General features: G+C 39.4%; 1 protein-coding gene across 3 annotated transcripts in view; it reads right to left on the bottom strand.

Moving 5' to 3' along the window:
- The window catches only part of INPP4B (inositol polyphosphate-4-phosphatase type II B), a 225,206-nt gene that overhangs the window by 172,789 nt on the left and 32,583 nt on the right, over positions 1-19,834 (bottom strand). For all 3 annotated transcript variants that reach the window (XM_037397011.1, XM_037397022.1, XM_037397002.1), the window contains exons 4-5: positions 14,530-14,648; positions 12,544-12,660 (exon numbers count right to left, since the gene is read on the bottom strand). In XM_037397011.1, coding sequence (XP_037252908.1) covers positions 12,544-12,660; positions 14,530-14,648 — 236 coding nt within the window. The remainder of the gene's footprint in view (positions 1-12,543; positions 12,661-14,529; positions 14,649-19,834) is intronic.

Below are 19,834 nucleotides of genomic sequence, written 5' to 3'. Positions count from 1 at the left end.
TTGGCCTGTATAACAACATGCTTGCTTATCAACTTCTAGACAAAATGCATTTCTCTAATTACTTTCCAGTGAGAGCCCTCTGAGTTTCACTTGAAGATGACTCAGGTGTAAGTTTTACAATCAAAACTAATAGAAGAGTCTTTTCAAATTGGTATATTTGGTTTTGCTCTAAACTAAATTACCTTGATAGCTCTATGAACCATTACAATTGTTATATTTTAAATGCTGTGCCTTACTGAGATATGCTGAAGGCTGCAGAGAAAGATGGGGAAGAAAAAACTTCGGGGAAGAAACTATAAATAAAATAGAAACCTATAGTGCTTCCTACTCTGAATTTGAATTAAAAAAAAAAAGAAGAAAAAAAATCTTATGAAAGTGGTTTATATAATTGTGACTTGCAGCTTTTTCCTTTCACATTAGTGAGACTGCATACATGACAAAGGATTTAAGGGTAATAAGACTGTGAGAATAAACATCAACAGCTGCATGTTACTATAAAAATCTTCAACTATTCTTGCTTTAAAAATACCGTGACTGTGAAGAAAAGAACTCCAGGGGGAAACAAAATCCACCAAATTCTCAACACCCCAAAATACTGAAAAAACCCCACCAAAAAGACCAACTATAATCATACCTAATGTCACTGTGCGAGTGATTGCTTGGTAATGATCCATTATCTCAGTAAGAAATAAATTTAAGGTAAGGGAAGTCAGTTTACTCCCCAGTGAAAGGAATTGTCTCTCGTATACCACAAAGTGCTATAACACTACAAAGCAGATGATACTCTGTTCAATAACATAACCATTTTGTACACCAAAACCTTGAGTTCAGTTGTTGGTATTCATAATGTTTGTTCACATTTATGCTATTGAGATTTTGAAAGAACAAAATGCACTAAATTTTGACCATGCTACAAACCATATTTGTCCTTTGTTCTCCTGGCTTTCCAGCTGTCACTAAAAAAATGCAAACAGTTTCTTAAAAAAATGCATGTTAGAAAACAGATTTTTTTCCTCTCTCTTCCTGATCATGCAACCCATGGTGAACAAGACAAAATTAAGAACAGATCAAAACAAAGTCCTCAGTTCTGGCATGAAGAAAGCAAAGCATGGAGAATTTCAACCAAATGGGAATTTGCTTCTGTAATATACTGCATAATGATTACAAAAAAAGGCTTTGATTACTGTAAAATTCAATGATACGTGCATTTCTAACGGCACTGGAATTCCTAAGTGATTACACAAGCCTTTCATGTTTATTCATCAAATATTTAAAATACAGCATAAAACAAAACATTTAACTAGTTTACTCTGAAAGCACTTTACTTTGCTCTTCTAACAAGAACTCAAGAAGATCAAATCTCACATTATGTCCAACAGATATGACTCTTACTTGATTTTTAAATAGAATTATTTGCTCAGCTTTACTTTAAGTACAAAATTTCACATGCAAACATTTATTGATACAAGCATATCCATACGTGTAAAGAACACTTTTGTGAGATCTGTAATAGAGGAAGAAAAATCTGTTCCTATAAACTGAATTTATTGTTTTCAATTTCCAAGACGTAACACCCCAAAATCTTAAAAACAAAAATATGTTTCTAAACTCTTTTTAACTGCCCGCTTTCATATAACACAAAAGCAAGAGCACTTACCACTGCACCATATATGTTTCTTCTATTTTTTTCAATCCTTATCTCATCTAAATATATGAAATACTACACAGAAATATTTTTAGCATTGAAGAAATAGGTTTAAAATGTACTGTACCTTCTTTTTCACATCAGTATTTTTAAGTGCCTTTCTATGAAGGGAGATGGAGGAATTAGCTAGCAAAGTTTGCCTTTGCACAGGAGTTAGCAGGGCTCATTATAAGAGCTTTAAATTGGATTTGAAGGGGGAAAGGGCTAAAACCAGGCTCGCTAGACAGGCCTGGGGGTGGTACACCAGTGTTTGAGGGACAGTGTGCTACAAAGGTCCTTGGGTCTGCTCTCTCAGCCGAGGTAGGGGATGGAGACCCATATGGCAGCAAAGAGGCAGGGGTTAGTGACGTGTTAGAGACCATGGAAGTGCCTGAGAACGGTCGCGCAAGCAGCAGGGCTTCTCCCCCAGAAAGGAGGCGGGATCGCTCGCCCAGCTGAAGTGCCCCCACACCAATGCACGCGGCACGGGCAGCAAGCGGGAGGGGCTGGAAGGCACCGTGCAGCGGGGAAACTGTGATGTAGTTGCCATCACGGAAACACGGTGGGATGACTTGCACAACTGGAGTGCCGCAATGGATGGCTATAAGCCCCTCGGAGGGCAGAGGCAAGGAAGGAGAGGCGGTGGGGGAGCCCTGTGTGTCAGGGAGGGTTTGATTGTCTAGAGCTGAATGACGACGATGACGGGGTTGAGTGCTTATGGGTACCAATCGGGGGGAAGGCCAACAGGGCCGATAGCGTGGTGGGAGTCAGTTATAGACCACCCAACCAAAATGAAGAGGCAGGTGAAATATTCTAGAAGCAGCTGGGAGAAGTGTCACAATTGCTAGCCCTTGTTCTCATGGGAGACTGGAACTTAACGGATTTCTGCTGGCAAAACAACTGCACCACAGAAGTGGAGAGGAAACGGCCTGGGAGGTTCCTGCAGCGTGTGGGAGCTAACTTCTGACACAGCTGGTCAGGGAGCCAGCTAGGGAGGGTGGACCACAGAAGAAGAACAGAGAAGGACTTGTGGGTGATGTGGTGGCTGGGGGTCGCCTTGGGCATAGCGATCACGAAATGATAGACAGAGTTATTGATTCTCAGAGAAGTAAGGAGGGGAGGTAGCGGAACTGCTACCTTGGACTTCCATGGGGCAGATTGTGGCCTGTTTAGGAGCCTGGCTGACAGAGTCCCTCGGGAAGCAGCTGTGAAGGGTGAAGGAGTCCAGGAAGGCTGGGCGCTCTTCCGGAAGGAAATCTTAAAGGCGCAGGAGCAGGCGGTCCCCATGTGCCAAAGGACAAGCCAGCCGGGAAGAGCAGCACCCTGGCCGAACAGAGAGCTTTGGCTGGAACTCAGGGAAAAAAGGAGAGTTAGTGACCTTTGGAAGAAGGGGCCGGCAACTCAGGATGACTATAAGGGTGTCATGAGGTTATGCAGGGAGAAAATTAGAAGGGCCAAAGTCCAATTACAATGCAATCTGGCTACTGCCATGAAAGACAATAAAAAAATGTTTCTACAAATACATTAGCAACAACAGACGGGCTAAGGAGAATCTTCATCCTTTATTGGAGGGGGGGGGGGGGGGGAAGGGGGGGAAACATAGTGACAAAGGATAAGGAAAAGGCCAAGGTTTGTTAATGCCTTCTTAACTTCAGTCTTTAACAGTAAGACCAGTTGTTCCATGAGTACCCAGCCTCTTGAAGGGGAGACCAGGGCAGGGAGCAGAACGAAGCTCCCATAATCCAAGGGGAAAATGATCAGTGACCTGCTACACCCATTTAGACGCACATAAGTCTATGGGGCTGATGGGATCCACCTAAGGGTACTGGGGGAGCTGGCAGAAGTGCTCACCGAGGCACTTTCAATCACTTACCAGCAATCCTGGCTAACCGGGGAGGTCCCAGTTGACTGGAAGTTAGCAAGTGTGGTGGCCATCTACAAGAAAGGCTGGAAGGAGGATCCAGTGAGCTACAGGCCGGTCAACCTGACCTTGGTGCTGGGGAAGGTTACGGAGCAGATCATCCTGAGCACCATCATGCAGCATGTGCATGACAACTGGGGGATTGGGTGCAGCCAGCAGGGGTTGACGAAAGGAAGGTCCTGGGTTGTCTACCTGAACTTTTGTAAAGCCTTTGACACCATTTTCCACAGCATTCTCCTGGAGAAACTGGCTGCTCATGGCTTGGAGAAGTATACTCTTCGCTGGGTAAAAAAAACAGCTGGATGGCAAAACCCAAAGCATAGTGGTGAATGGAGCTACATCCAGTTGGCAGCCAGTCACAAGTGGTGTTCCCCAGGGCTCAGTACTGGGGCCAGTCCTGTTTAATATCCTTATCAATAATCTTGACAAAGGGATTGAGTGTATCCTCGGTAAGCTTGCAGGCAACACCAAACTGAGAGGGAGTGTTGATCTGCTTGAGGGCAGGAAGGCTCTACAGACGGGTCTGGACAGGCTGGATCCATCAGCCAAGGCCAATTGCATGAGGTTCAGCAAGGCTCAGTGCAGTTGGGTCCTACACTTGGGTCACAACAACATCATGCAACACTACAGGCTGGGGGAAGAGAGAGCAACTAGAAAGCTGCATGGAGGAAAAGGCCCTGGGGGTGCTGGTTGACAGCTGGCTGAACATGAGCCAGCACAGTGCCCAGGTGGCCAAGAGGGCCAACATCACCTGGCTTGTGTCAGAAACAGCGTGGCCAGCGGGACCAGGGCAGTGACCGTCCCCCTGCACTGGGCACTGGTGAGGCCAGTACTCAATACTCAAATCCCGTGTTCAGGTTTGGGCCCCTTGCTGCAGGAGGGACACTGAGGGGCTGGAGCGTGTCCAGAGACGGGCAGCGGGGCTGGGGAAGGGGCTGGGGCACAAGTGTTGTGAGGAGTGGCTGAGGGAACTGGGGTGTTTAGCCTGAAAAAAAGGAGGCTCAGGGGAGACCTTACCGCTCTGTACAACTACCTGACAGGAGGTTGTAGCGAAGTGAGCATCAGACTCTTCTCCCGAGAAACAAGTCACAGGACAAGAAGAAATGGCCTAAAGCTTTGCCAGAGGAGTATTAGACTGGATATTAAGGAAAAATGTCTTCACTGAAAGGGTTGTCTAGCATTGGAACAGGCTGCCCAGGGAAGTGGTTGAGTCATCAGCCCTGAAGGTATTTAAAAGATGTGTAGTTAGGGACTTGTTTAGTGGTGGACCCTGAAGTACTAGGCTGATGGTTGGACTTGATGGTCTTGAAGGCTTTTTCCAACCTAAACAATTCTATGACTCTGTGGTTGGACTCTGTGAGAACAGATATGTCAGATTTTCAAGATACTAAAAAATTAAGATAACAAATATTATAAAGCAAAAATCAAAATAATTTCAGGAAGTCACTGAACTATTTCCATTAGTACTGAACCAGGCTTTGAGAAAAATGGAAGTTCCTTAGTGAAGATTAAGAGGCAGATGCTACGCTATAAGCATTTCTTATTCTTTTTTTCCCCCCCTCAATATTTAACACATTTCCTACAGTTAATTCATTTCTGTTAATGTAAAATTATAAATGCTGCAAGTAAAGGATGGCACATGAACATTTTTTCCTGCAGTATAAATACAATTACTTGTAATAGATTATTCTAAAGTCTTATTTGACAGAAACCCACAGAACATGAAGCATTGAACAGAAGTTCACAATTGCAATTTTTCAAGGAGTTCAATGTGTCCACTTAAAGTTAGAAGTGCTTCTACATGAACAAGAGAGGCATTGATTTGATGAATTATTTTCCAGGTAAAGAAACTACCAAAAAATGAGTTCAACAGGCAAAACTACAGCTTTCCATACTAGAAAAAACATCTTAAGTCTTCTGCTTTTTTTTCATCTGCAGGAAGCCCCTCTCATTTATAAACTACCCATCAACTATAGGTAAACATGCCATCTGTTGTGTGTATAATTTTAAGTAGCTACAGCTAAAGGCAAACATCACTATTTTCTTGAATGTCAGCTCCCCTTTGTACTTTTTAGAATTTGTGTTGGTGTGATGGGACTAACTGATCATTCACCTGATAAAAAAGGGAAATCATCAATGAGAACAGACAAATCTTATCCTTTGAGCCATTCAACATTCCCATGTTGCTGTGTTTAGTACAAGAAAATCCTTCATGCTTGCAGTGCCTGGGCTGCCCAGGAGGGCTGCAGTACCCAGCCTACCAGGGCACCAGCCACCCCTCCTGAGAAGCTGCACCCCCAGTGCCTTGTCCAGGTGATGCCAGGGTCAAAGGCACTGGGAAGGAAAGCAGATCAACCCTTTGAAAGGACAGAGGCATATTCTTCAACTTGAGGCCATGTTCTCACAGTCCAGTTGCTCCACACTGACTAAAGAAACACTGTGCCATGCTCTTCTTCCTCTATTCACTGCAGCATGCATATTTCAGAGGAAAACAACCCTGCCTTCTGTACTAGGCACGTGTCCCTTGAACCCTGCAAGTCATCATTAGAAATGATACAGCAGTGCAATAACCACCTTGGATTTGTTTGACTATTCTGATGTGGTCTGTGCTGGTCTAGTTAGGGATGAAGCAATGAAAGATATCTATGAATACATACATACAAAGTACTCATGGAAGAACGCTACATTTGCAAGCTTTTTGGAGCATGCTACAGAGATTGGAACAACCATGCCTATGTTACTGAAATTCTTAGCTGGTTAAAATAAAATCTACAGGAAAATGTTATCTTTTCTGTTTTTCTGTTATTCACTATTTGGTTCCCTTAGAACCCTTTACATTTGTACAGAATACAATTGGTCTCATCACTACGTAGTTTTACAGCAGTTTTCCGTAAAGTCAGCTCTTGGAGCAAACCTTTGACTGATGTGAGGCAGCAATAGCATTTGATTGACAGAGTAGGTAGAAAAGGAAAAGAAAATGGAAAATTAATGAACAGTAAATTACAACTTTCCCTGAAGACAGCAATAGGGAAGAATTTGCCTCAATTAGTAAAAAAAATAATAAAACGGTAGGAGGAAAAGTAGGATGCTTTCAAAGAGAGAAAATTTTTGCAAAGTCAAATCCTCCCACTGAATTTTCAAGGGCTAGGCACAAAGAGCAGCAAGGCTACAAATGGACTTTAGGTCTATACCTGTAACTTTCCTGGTCTTGACACTTATCCCCAACTCTCTCGCAGATACACTAAGATATAGAAAACCTTATTACACCCTCAGCCACTTCAAAGAAAGAATGTATTTCAGTATAAACCCAAATGAAAGTTAGCAGTTTGAATTTCCCTTTATGTGTCCAGACTTCTAAAAAATACTGAGAAAGATGGACAATAATGTTTTAAGTGGATTCCACATGCATGTTCCCAGAAGAATAAAAAGTATTCCTCTGCTCAATATTTCCAATAATGGCTTTTAGTAAGAATATATAATTTGATGCAAAAGGAAAACTAAATTTATCATCAAATATATATTTGTGAAAAAAACATATGATATTGAAAAGAAACATGAATATCTAAAGCTTTAGTGCAAATATTTCTTTGGGTAGGACCATGGTACCGTACAATACTGCTCTGTTCAGAAGAATGAGATAATAAGAGTTTCTAACTTAAAGCAATATTTCTCTAAAAATTCTGCAGAGATGACAGTGAATGGAACTGTTAAAAGGAAGAATTTGAAGTGCTTTTTCTCTAAACAAAATAGAGCATTTTCAACATCGCTTCAAGTTTTAAAGTAAAACAGCTTCAGTAGTTCTAGTGTTCACAAGAGTGAGGGACTAAGAGCACTCTGCTACAGGCAGAGTGCAAGTAGGTGACGTGCAAGCTTTTACATTTATCTCTGCTAATGCATTTCACATACTGCTCTGCAGCGTTCCTAATAGTCAAGCCATGGGCCTCTTCAGCAGAGGTGGCAAACCCCACTTAACTGCACGGTGGTTTTGTGTTACAGATCAATGCCCACAAGGGGACATGAAACGCTGCTGCCACTTCAGGTTTGGCTTCACAACTGAACTCAAAATGCTTCTTTCATGACAGACAGTCTTCATTTTCCACTCCCCCTGGTGTGATTCAGTTTTAATAGGGATACTTGCAATATCAAGAAACATACAAAGAAAAACCCTTTGCAAATTTTCATTTATGGTGAGTACGTTCAATAGAAAATTCAAACCTCAAAAGCTAAAAGGTGTAATTTGAAGCCTAAATAATCTAAAATTGTCACTTTATAACAAATTCCCGTATCTAATACTGTGTTTCCATGCCTACCACTCCTAAAATTACCATGTTAATCTGACTTTATTCTCACTGATTAAGAGAAAATTTGGGAAGTAAGCAATGCAAGACCAGACAGTAGAACCTGTAATATTCCAACTGCCTTGTATACATCCGGTTTCTCCTAGTTCTCAGGAGCTTTAGCACAGTTGGTTATATCTTCAATATCACATGTGTATTCCAGTAGTTACATCCATCTAAAGGAGACTGTATCTACCTGCTGGTGTTTAAGATAAACAGCAAAAAAACCTGTTAAATAATCTAACCCTAGTTGGTATTCAAAATCTATGCTTTTGAAGCTTCTTCTCGGGCTTCCCAATTTCCATTTCCTCCTATAAATAAGGGGAATCTGTGAAGGGGTGATGCAGGGACTACATACAGAAAGTTGTAACCAGATAAAGTTGCTAATTTCCTCTGCTTCCAACACTTCTTCATGTGTGGATCAAAAGGAGGTGGCCCAACTCACTGCATGTCATACAAGAACAGTGTTTACCTCAAGATCTTGTTGCATTAAAACAAAAGTAATCCCATCACACAAGATACAAACACTTTCAAACCCACTTTACAGATAGAAAAGTCGGTATAGTAAGAATCTAAGCAGTAGGTGTAACTGCATGAAATAAACACAAATCAGATGAAGATTGGGCCACAGAAGAATCGATCTTGGAAAAAAAGCAAAGAAAAGCCTCACCATAGCTAAATGTTATGTACTTGCCCAAAAATATAACCATAGTGCTCTACACAATGAAGTTCAGAATGCTCGCTGCAGGACGCAAGTAGTATACACTCCGAACGCAGGACAGACAGACTGTTGCCTCCCAAATTAGTCACTAGGCATCCCCGCCTCTTAGTGTAACACAAATTCATGTATTTTGTATTTTCTCCAGGTCTGTCATGGCAGTGGTACCTAATTTGTGCAAAGCAGTATTTTCAAAGATAATTAATCCAGTTTTAGCTTTAAAATTTGCTAGACCAAACTGGGCAAACCTGCATGCTTATAGGAAATATAAGAATAGCATGCCTGTACAGAAGTGGTACAGAGGTAATACTTTAACAGCATATGAGCCTCTAATTTTGATTTTTTTGGACAATGACTTAAACAGGTGCAGCCTCAGCATTATGACAAAACCCAAATATCTAAAAATCTTAAAGACAGTGCAAATCAAGCCAGTGAAACATAAATTTGCTCACGGCAATATCAGATGAAAATTTTTGTGATGTAGAAACAGATGTCACAGTACATTTTTCAGACTATGCATTACCTACTGCTTTGTATGCATGGCTTCACTGGATATATTTAAATTACATTTCATAAACACACTATTAACTTCTTTATTCCAACTATATCAAAGTAAAGTAGGAATAGCATAGTCTTTATTAAAAGTTTCTATTTACATGAAAATTTACAGTAACCAATCACCCTAATTTAAGAAGACTAGGCAAAACAAAAAAACCAATTGTTTCATTATATTAAAAAGCCTCAATTACAGAAAGCTTGACACAGCCAAAATATAATTATAATCAACATCAGACAGAGATGCATAAAAAGTGAAAAGTGCAGTTAGAACATTCACTGTATCAACCACAGTCAATGTGATACCAGCTGCACAGTAGTTTAATATAATTAAACTTCACTCCTTATATAATCTAAGTTAAATGACAGGCAAGAGTGAAGTTAACTATCCGCTTTCTGGTACAGGGATGCAAGAATTGCAGGGTTATTTTGAAATTTTTAAAAAGAGCAGCCCAAGTAGCATGTCACAAGTGCCAAAAAACATTCTGGTTGTGTCACACTGGGAAGCATCCCCTTTCACTTTAGCATTATGACCGGTGTGCATAAACCAAGCAGTATATAATTGTTTTTGTATTATGGTAAAAATCTAGTGGGTTTGAAAAAGAGACCTAATTCTCTTGTACAGAAAGAGGCAGGTTTAGGCAAAAAAACACAAAAATGCTTCACCCTGTGATGCAGTCACTGCCCTTTTCCCTCCTTCTCTACAGTCTTGTATTTGCGGCAGTAAAATCCTGCCGAGTTTAATTAATGCATAGAATTCACTTCCTTTAGTTTCATTTTAATTACAAGGGAAATAACAAAAGAATAAGTACATATTTAGGACGAGGGATATTAGCTATTTTGAATTGGTTAACTGAAGTAACCAGTAGTAGTATAGCCCTGATGCTGTGGGAATTTTATTACTGTAGCTCTTTGCTCAATTTCTCCAAACTATTTTGCAGTCAGATCCAAAGTTGATTCTGCCATAAATGCTCCCCTGTACGAGCTGGTGACTGCTCTGGAAGCATGACCTAGAAGAGCAGAAGCATACCTAACACCCTTGGATTCACCTCTACCCCCAAGTGGATTACCTGTCTGGAGAAATGGTGGGGCTCCATGTTGTGGCTATAATCTGTGGCAGCATTTTTTGAGAAACAAGAAAGTCAGCTTTGTTGTAGCCTGGATAATAGAACTGTGAAGCCACAGCACTTGGAACAGGCTTACTGCCCACTTCTTGGATCATGAAGCAAAGACTGAGGTCTGTGCAGCTGCAGCTACGCTAGTAATAGTAACAAACATAGCTCATTTAAACCTGACTTTTATGAATCTATATACACCTCCAGACACAAAAAGGTCACCTGAATTAATAGAAAAGTGCGATGGCTTCCAATTATAGTAAAGAAAGTCAAACCATTAAATTTATTGTTGCTGATATTCTAGGATATAAACAGAAGTCCAAATATTGCCACAAATGAAGTCACAACCTGGATGGCCCAGGGTCGTTGACACTTGCAGTAGTCTACCTTAACTCAAATTCTAAAGCTTATTTAATTTTTTCTTATCTACATCCTGTTTTAAAATGGCTTAATACTGGAAAAAAAAAGCTAAATATATATAAACCAGGGGTGGGATTAACGTCTTCCCTTACAAAAAGATATGATAATCTAGGTGTTTTACATAGGAGCTACATAACTACTATGACAAAAGTAGTAGTTCTCTCTTGTGACTTATGAGCTACATTAACGGGATTCTCTGGGAGAGACTCTAATCCTGTACTACAATTTTAAAGAAGAGTTATAAAAAGTTACTAAAAGTTTGTAAATTATCAAATTTTATCGATTCTCGAGGCTAGATCTTGTCCTGTATAAGAGGCAGCATCAAGACCTCCAACTGGAAGAGTAGTAGTACAGGGATAGCTCTATGAATCAAGTCCACTCTTTTTGCTTACAGACAGGATATTATTTTCCATCATCTGTCAGTCACAACAGAAACTGGAAGGGAAGGGACAAAGTCAAACTGCTTTCACTCAATTCCTGTATCTGTCCAAGGGTGACAATTCTATTGAATAAATAGCAGATCCCATTTTAAGCCCCTGTAGTCTAAACCATAAGCAAAAATTAAAACATAAACATTCTGAAAATGTGTGTATATGCCCCCTCCCTGGTTATTCTTAAACAGAAAAAATACTTTAGTCTATAAACCGAAAGTAGTACAGATTCAGTGTCTGAAATATTCCATACATTCCCATTAAAGAGGACAGTAAGGAGACAGATCCAACGTGTTTGCTCACAAAGGTCCAGAACATAAACAAACACATAAACTATTTTCTACCTGAAAAAAAATTACAAGTCCTCTAAATCTGTAACTTTGTAACTATACTTTTGTAAGCAAAGACAGTCTGAAGTTGTAAGTTATGCCTTTAATTTCCGTCTTATGGGTAATGAACGCATATAAAGTCATTGAATGAGCTTGCACAGTCTTTAATCGTAATGGGGGCCAATTACAGATGTGTAAAGAGCATTTCAGCTAATTAAATACAGGCATCAAGGACCATTCTTGATGCCCAAGAGAAAGCTATCAGCTGGACTCCAGCTGCCACAGAAGACAAATGCAGATCTCCCATAGGTCCTATGGTATCTTCTAGCTCTGCAAGTCTGTCTTAGATCACCTGGAGCACATAAACTGGTACTCATGGTCTATGTTTGGCAGTTAAATCACTCAGATCACCCCACTGACCTCCATATATCATCTCAAGTGAATAACTGTTTGTCAAGTAAAAAGCTGACAGTGTAACCAGAAATGCACACTGCAACCCAAAATTATTGACCTTTAGCAGTGACACAGATGATCTTGGGCCCTTACAAATAGATAATAGCAGCAGCCACAAGAGAACTGCGGGTATGCAAGAGATCAAAAATAAAATGTGGTTACCTCTCTCAAACATCAGGTTACATGGCCCTATTATTATTATATGCCCAAACCAGAATCATATCAGAAACATATTTCTGGAAAATTATTCACAGTGGTGTTATCTCAGTGTATTTCATAAGTTCTCTGCCATCAAAAAGCACAGAAAAGTATTTTTTATTTGCCAGGAATACCCGTGCTGATTCATGTAACCAATTAAACAATAGCAAAGGGTCTATCTTAAGTGCATAGCTCTCTTTCTCTATTCTCTAATACAACAACAAAAAATACAGTACATTTAAGGTATAAGAAATAAGCAAAACCAATTGTACATAAACCTATTTCCCCAATTGGAAAACTTTCTAAAGAGAACCAAAGAACAATATAGTGACAAACTTAAATCCTCAGTACGATTTATGCAAGAATGAAGCAAAGCACTTACCGTGTCTTGAGATTTATCTTTGACATCATAGACTGCTAGTTTTATTTTGGTTTCCTCATAGATGGGGTATTCCGGTGGGAATGTCACACCAGTCAAAAACAGTGGATCTCTTGTACCCTGTGTAACATGAGTAAACATTCAGTAAGGTAACAGCTGTGCAATGTGTAGTAAGCCATTATGGATGTACAGAAACTGTGGGCTCTTTATAACAAATTAGCTTTTTACTGTGGAGAGATGTGAACAGCTAAGTATTACCCAAGCAGTCAGAAAATCAGAGAACTTCAAAACTTTGTTAGGAAAGTTTCAAAAAGATTTCTGAAAAGTTTTTTAACTGGAAAAGATATTGAGTGCTTCTGCAACAAAAACTAGCAACATGCCCCTAAACAGCTCAGCCAGCAGGTCTTAGTATGTGCAATGAAACCTGTAATAAACAAACCTGATCTTTATCCCAGAATATTTTCTGAAATCTCATAATAATTTAAATGAACTGAAGACACAACTCACACACACACAGAAAATGAGAGATCTTCATTAAGTCACAATAAAATGTCTACAGAAATGCTATAAAGACTCCCTGTATTACATTAAGGATACTGATTTGCAGGGAGGGGATTACAACACCCCTCTTCAGGCAGTAGAGGAATAAGATAATATTCCTTTATGTTGTAGCACTATGATTATATCTAAAAGGTGAACACAGAAGTAACCTTATCATAGCCTCAGATATATGAACAATTCAATGAATCATGTAAAACGTTGGCTAGAATTTCTCAATGTTTAATTATACTTAGTTTCCAAAGATTCTTAGGCTAGTATCCTTAAATTTTCTATTAAGTAAAATAAAGGATTTTGCATGATAAGTGTAATTTCTCTTAAGGAAAATAACTTTTCTGTGCCCCTGCCTTCCCCTCCCCCAAAGCTTGACCATGAAGCTGAGAGCCTTGACAACAAATTCAGGGATTTATTCAGATCTAGGACATTGTGTCAGGAAATGCATCAACTTCTATTCAATAAATAGATAAATAAATAAATAAATAAATAATCTATTCCATCTTCTGCATGACACCATTCCAGTTTGCAATGAAACACCCCAATCAGAAACAAGATGTTTGAATTAAGAAGTTTCAGTATGGTTGATGCCTGAAACTATAACAATTTAATTAGTAGTTAGTTGAAACTGACCACACAAAGAGCTCATGAAATATTCTCATTGTATTTAACAGTTAAAACAAGCCTTTCGCAAATTCATCTCTGTTTACAATAAGACTTCCCCATTCTTAATGAATCTCTACAGTAAATTAAGCAAGTTACACCTACATTGCCTGCCCACACTTAATTTTCCTCTGTGAACCACTTTAGCTGTTTCTGACATGATGCTTACAGGGCAAAGTGAAGACTCGCAAAGCAGCCTCAGACAACTTTTGCTGTAATGTGATGCAAGTTACTAATTATTTCACATAAAGTCACAGACATTACGTACACACACACACTTTTCCCTAATTATAAAAGTAGGCTAATATTTTTCAAATTGCAAAAGCATCAACTTTCCAATGTAAAAAATAGAACAAGAAACAGATAGGATATATAGGATATAACAGACCATATAATACACCTATGTTCTTCTGTAATTTAAAAATACTTTACAAATACCTTACTCACTGTACTCTAATTTTACTTTGCAGTGCCTTGTCCTTTCATGAAAGCAGCTATTCCCTGTTTCATTCTAGATCTATGTCTGGAGAACTGGAGTATTCCCTATGCCTCTACTTGGAACAACAGAGCTTTCATGAAAAGCCAAGCTCATTTCTAACCGTTTATCCTGGTTAAATGCCAAGAACTACAGCACATTCAGGTATGCTTTATTAACTGGCAGAGTGTGCTTGTCTTACCTAAGACTGTGCACAAACTTGTTTTACTTCTCGTTCACTAAGGAAGAAATGAGCAATTCATTAATGACCATGTTAATTGAATAAGAAAGACTCTCACCTCCACGATTTCAGTGCTTGAATACCTCGTCAAAATGTGCTCTGCTGGATGTACCACTGAGACTTGTATAAACGTATTCAGCTTCCGATCACGGGTAGCAGCCACTAGATCCTTGCATGCTGAAGACAGTACAAAATAAAAATAAAATACTCAAAAGAAAACTCTGGGAAAATGCTGTCACAGGCACAGGACAAAGCAGACTACACTCCGGCTCCAGATTAAATCTCTAGAGACAAGCCGATTTAACAGAGGAAGTCCCTTGGAAGTAACTTACAGAAATAGGAAGTCACATGCTGCATAACTGAACTGAGATTTTGTTTCCACTAAAAATACTTGCAGCTTCTGCAAAGCTCCCTGCCAGAGGCTCATCAGCTCCAGTATATGAATTTACACTCACTGCAATAGTAGGTAATTTTACATAAGCACTCATTTAATCTGCCACAAAATCTCTCTTAGCCGCTTAATTTGATCATCTCTTGTTTGACAGTTTTCACTGTACATGACCATTTTAAACACATTCTGAACCAGTTAAATGCTACCAGTGATTAGGTTAGTTTATATAGCCTAATACTACATTTTGAACTTTTGAGCAGAATTCATCGAATAAAAATCCACATAACTAAAAGCAGATAGCAAAATAACCAATTCTTTTGTCAGTGACTTGCATATAAATGAGAAAAATAATTGTATTCTGGCTATGTGACATTATTATTAAAACTCGTTTTACCTAATAAAAATATAGAAATTCAGTTATTGTTTCATAATTCATTTTTATCCTGGGGTCACAGTCATGCAGGTAGGTGATGGAGTTCACTCTTTAGACTAACACACCTCATGCCCTCTAACCAAAAGGACAAAAGCACCAAAGAAAACAGAAGAGGCAGAGGAAAGACACAAATGCACCATTAGCTGCTCTGCAGAAGGGACGTGCACTAACAGGGCATGCGCGGGTTCCCAAGCAAAACCCATCCACCTTACGTTCTTCAATATGGAATATGCAACCGTGAATACTGTGACAGGATCTACCCAGTGCTTTCTGCAGTGCATCAAACTACACTAGGAACTTAGAAGCCCGATGGAACAAAAGAAAAGCCTCTGGTTTCAGAGAGGCTAATTGACAAGAAAGAGCCAAGAACATTTTCTAGGAGTCACTGCCAACGGGGGCTTCATCAAGTGCAGCTGACCTTTAACATTGTAAAAGATGAGTCAGATTATCCTCACAGCAAGCAAACCTGGTTTGTTGAGAAGCCAAGGAAAGGAAAGCTCTGATACATACAAAAGGCCAACTCAGCTTGGTTTATACTTTTTTTTTTTCCTTTGGGCTTGGACCTGCTGCTTGAGGAAATAAAAGGAAAACTGGCTGAAGCTTTTTTACTGCTCTCCCATAGTTATAAAGGAACAAGGAAACAATTACATCTAACCTTCAAAGAATATTTTGTAGTTTTACTTTAGCCCAAATTGCTAATGAAATCTTTTGGTAGATAGTCTCAAGCTGACCCTATCATAATTTGCAGGTAAAAGTGCAATAAGAATAAAAGGTTTTGCATTATTAAGTCTTTATGAAACAGGTGATGTAACAGCACCAGAGTTGAATAGCAATTCCTTGCTACTAAGGCTCACCATATTATTGAAATTACTCTAAATATTAGCACTACTTGATATGACCTGAATATAAATATGAGCAGATTTATGGGAAAACTGTTACCAAAGCACAACAGGTTGGGCAGATACCTAGCTGTTTGAACTATATCCTCTTTAAAGCTCACCACAAATGCAGAATCAGACCATTGAAATTTCCAGATAGAGCCATTTTCCCCCACAAACCCTGATCTTATGCCACCACCCAATCTTCAAATGCTCCACTCTAATCATGTTTTTAGAACACAGCACAGTAAAGCACAGTTTCAGAGGAATGGCAAGAGAGCTAATTTTCAATATGAGAAGCTGGAACATTGACAGATGTAGTCGAATTTTTCACATCCACCACAGAGGAAGGCTAGCCAGCTCACAATTCAATAGACCTCCAAAGATGACAGGAATACATCAAAAAGGAAAAAAACAGAAAGAGACAGAAACCTAGTAGAAACAAAAATAAATAAATAAACGCACCAGTGACTATGGCAGGAACCCTACAGCTGAACTTGTAAAAAGTACTAGTGCATGATGAATGGAGGTAAATCCCCTATAAATAATGCTTTTATTTACTTGTGACATGTCTCAGATACATGAACTAGATGTGACTAATTCTTTTAGCAGCCAAAAGCATAGGCTTTTTTCCTATTGATAAAACTTTAACAATAGGAAGAAGATTTGCACTAAGTGGTCACCACCTTGATGATATCTGAACATAGGAGACAATGTGGTAATTTTTGTGGTCATAGCCAGTCATTAGATCATTTTCCTGTAAAAAGACAGCTTAGCAATACGATCTTAATGTCAGCTCTACCCAATGAAATTTAAGATAATTCATCTGCATATCCCCAATGGGGAGGGATCAGCACAAAGTATTAGAACTCTTTGGGAGATCCCAGTGCAGAGGGATAAATGAAACCTGCATCTACTTCGATGACAGAATTATTTGTCTCTACTGGACACTGGGCTACTACTGTTCACAACTACCATTTCAATCAGAAAGGATATTCAATAAGGTTGTCACCAGCAGACAACTGAATACTTGGTGTGACACAGAATTTGTCAGTTTGAGCCACAGTGCATCACCTCCCTTAAAAACAGCCCAACTGAAATGTTTAAGAATACATAAGGATTACTTTAAAGCTGATGACAAAGAACAGGAGAAGTTTGTTATACCCTGTTCAGAGCCTAGAAAGTTCCACAGCTCCACACTGCATTACTGCCCTTTAAACTATCTTACTAGCAGTATGTTTGAAAATCGGGTCTTCTCAAACAAACAGTCAACCATGTTTGACTATGTGAAACATGACATGGTTGTGAAAGTGGAATACCAGCTATAAGTTACATATTTAGACACATCTCTTGGGCATTATTGACATACTCCTCAAAAAGAAACTGATGAAAATGCAAACATGAAAGGCGTGCCAAGGCTGGTTTCTTAGCTGCAAATGTAACACAGTGAAAGCAGGTAACAACATCAACATGCTTTCCATCATGACCTATGCCCAAGCAGACCATATACATAGGTCACATAACTTTTCAATACTTCACTATGCTTGAATTAATTCTGGAAAAACTCATCAACAAAACTCAGTGAAATGAAGTGACAGCTTGTACTTACACACCAGAAGTATATGAATCTACTCATTGTGACTGTTGACTCAGTGTGTAAAAGCCTGAGTCATCCATTCCCCCGGTAATCCCATCTCTGCTAAGCCTATCAGCGTACAATGAATGTTTAAGGAAGAACTACATTAGGAATAATTTATGCTTTTAAATCAGAGAAAAAGAAGTTAAGATGGCTGAAAGAAACAACTTCTCTACATATTAAAGAAAGAAATACAGCAAAGTAATCACTATGTGTAAAGCAAGATGAACGGCTGCAAGGAATAAGAATTTCTTTAGAATGTAGTTACAAATACTCATTTATTTTGCAAACCTACGTGGTCTACATGTAGATCTCTTGCCATTTAAAATGCCTTGAAATAAATGATGTTATCCTTCAACAGTTATTTTCTAAAGAATAAAAGCAAAAAGAATATTAATTATGTCATTTCCATTACTGTTCTACTATCAAAACCATGGTATTATTCTTACATGAATCACAGTAAACAAGTCTTCCTTCTCTATCAGTCATGCTACATATTGCCCTGTACATGTCAGTACTGCTACAATGCACACAAATCACGTGTGCTGTAAATGCAAAGCGCATAAGTAGATATTTGACTCCAGAGTCCTGCCACATTCAGTATTTCACTGTTCTCTATGCTGCACTAGCGTGCCGCCTCTGCTCTTCTTCTGGGTGTGTACACACACACACGTGAAGACAGCTGAAGAGAAAGGCGGGTTACTGTTTCCTCAAAACTGGGCTAAAGTGTAAACACAGCCAGAATGTTGCTTCATGATTTCAGTGACCAATTCATGGCACCAGGGAGAATTTTGTGAAACATTACCTGTATGGAGGAATAGAGCACTGAGAGAAAGATTAAAAAATCCCAATGACTATATAACAATAAAAAGTGGGAAAACAAACAAAACAAACAACAACAACAAAGAGAAATAGTCTGGAAATTCATCATCTACGTTCCCTGAAACTGTAACAATTCTGACCAGGCATTCAGCAGGGCTCCAAGCACTAAGCCAACTGGAGCCAGCAGAAGTTAATCTGGCAGAGAAACAGGGAGATGCAGCATCCCCCAGAACTGAAAAAGATCCAGTAGCTGGAACAAATGACATGGGCAGAGGGACTGAAAGACATTCTTTGCTCAGAGTTCACAGAGCTGTTTGGGAAGAAAACCAAGCACTAGCCCCAGAATTGGGAAATGGCATTCAAATGGCAACATTTATTTTTGTTAGTGGGGGAAATTAGAGCACATCAGTGAATGTCTTCCCAGACCACAGATTCACACGATGCATGTATTGGCCTACATGGCAATTTGCGAGGTAGCTTTTTCTTTAACCAGTGACAGAAACACCATTTAACACAGCTTCATTCCTTCCCATTTTCAAACCAAAAGAGATTCCAGGGGTCTGGCGAGGGAAAAGAATTAACCACCATAGCCCCATTGTCTCCAGAGCACACTATTTTGTACGCTGTCAAAACAGAACGGAAAATTAGTAGCATCTAAAGACAAGGGGCATGGGAGAAGCCTGCATGTCTCACACACCTGTATGTGTGAACATGATGTTCAAAATTTTTTTCTTTTTCATTTCATTGGCATTGCAGCAGCATTATTATCCCAAAGCAACCTAGTTTATAAATAATATTGTACAGTCTGTCAAGACAGACTAATTAACTGAGGTGCAGCTATTCCTTAGTGGGCAAAAGGACACATTAAATAAGAGAACACTACATTCAGACCTGTGCTACATGCAGAACACTAAACAGTACGCAGTTTTCTTTCCTCCACCCTGGAGCAGATGTTGAGGAGGGCAGGAAGAAGAAAGTGCACATCACCGCTGCTTCTGCCTCCACTGAACACAGTGCTAATCAAGCTTGCTGAAAACAATACCTTCAGTCAGGCACACATAAAGGCTTAGGAATAATCCAGCTTTAGAACATACAGGAAAGCTTTGGTCGTACTTTTAAATTAGGAGTGTAAATTCAACTGTAAGAGGGATGAGAACAGGACAGCAATGTGTTCTCTGCATGGCAAAACATGCCTGAAAGCAA

Source organism: Falco rusticolus, chromosome 1, assembly GCF_015220075.1.
Source record: "Falco rusticolus isolate bFalRus1 chromosome 1, bFalRus1.pri, whole genome shotgun sequence".
Taxonomy (NCBI): domain Eukaryota; kingdom Metazoa; phylum Chordata; class Aves; order Falconiformes; family Falconidae; genus Falco; species Falco rusticolus.
This window is presented reverse-complemented; position numbering and strand designations above follow the sequence as displayed.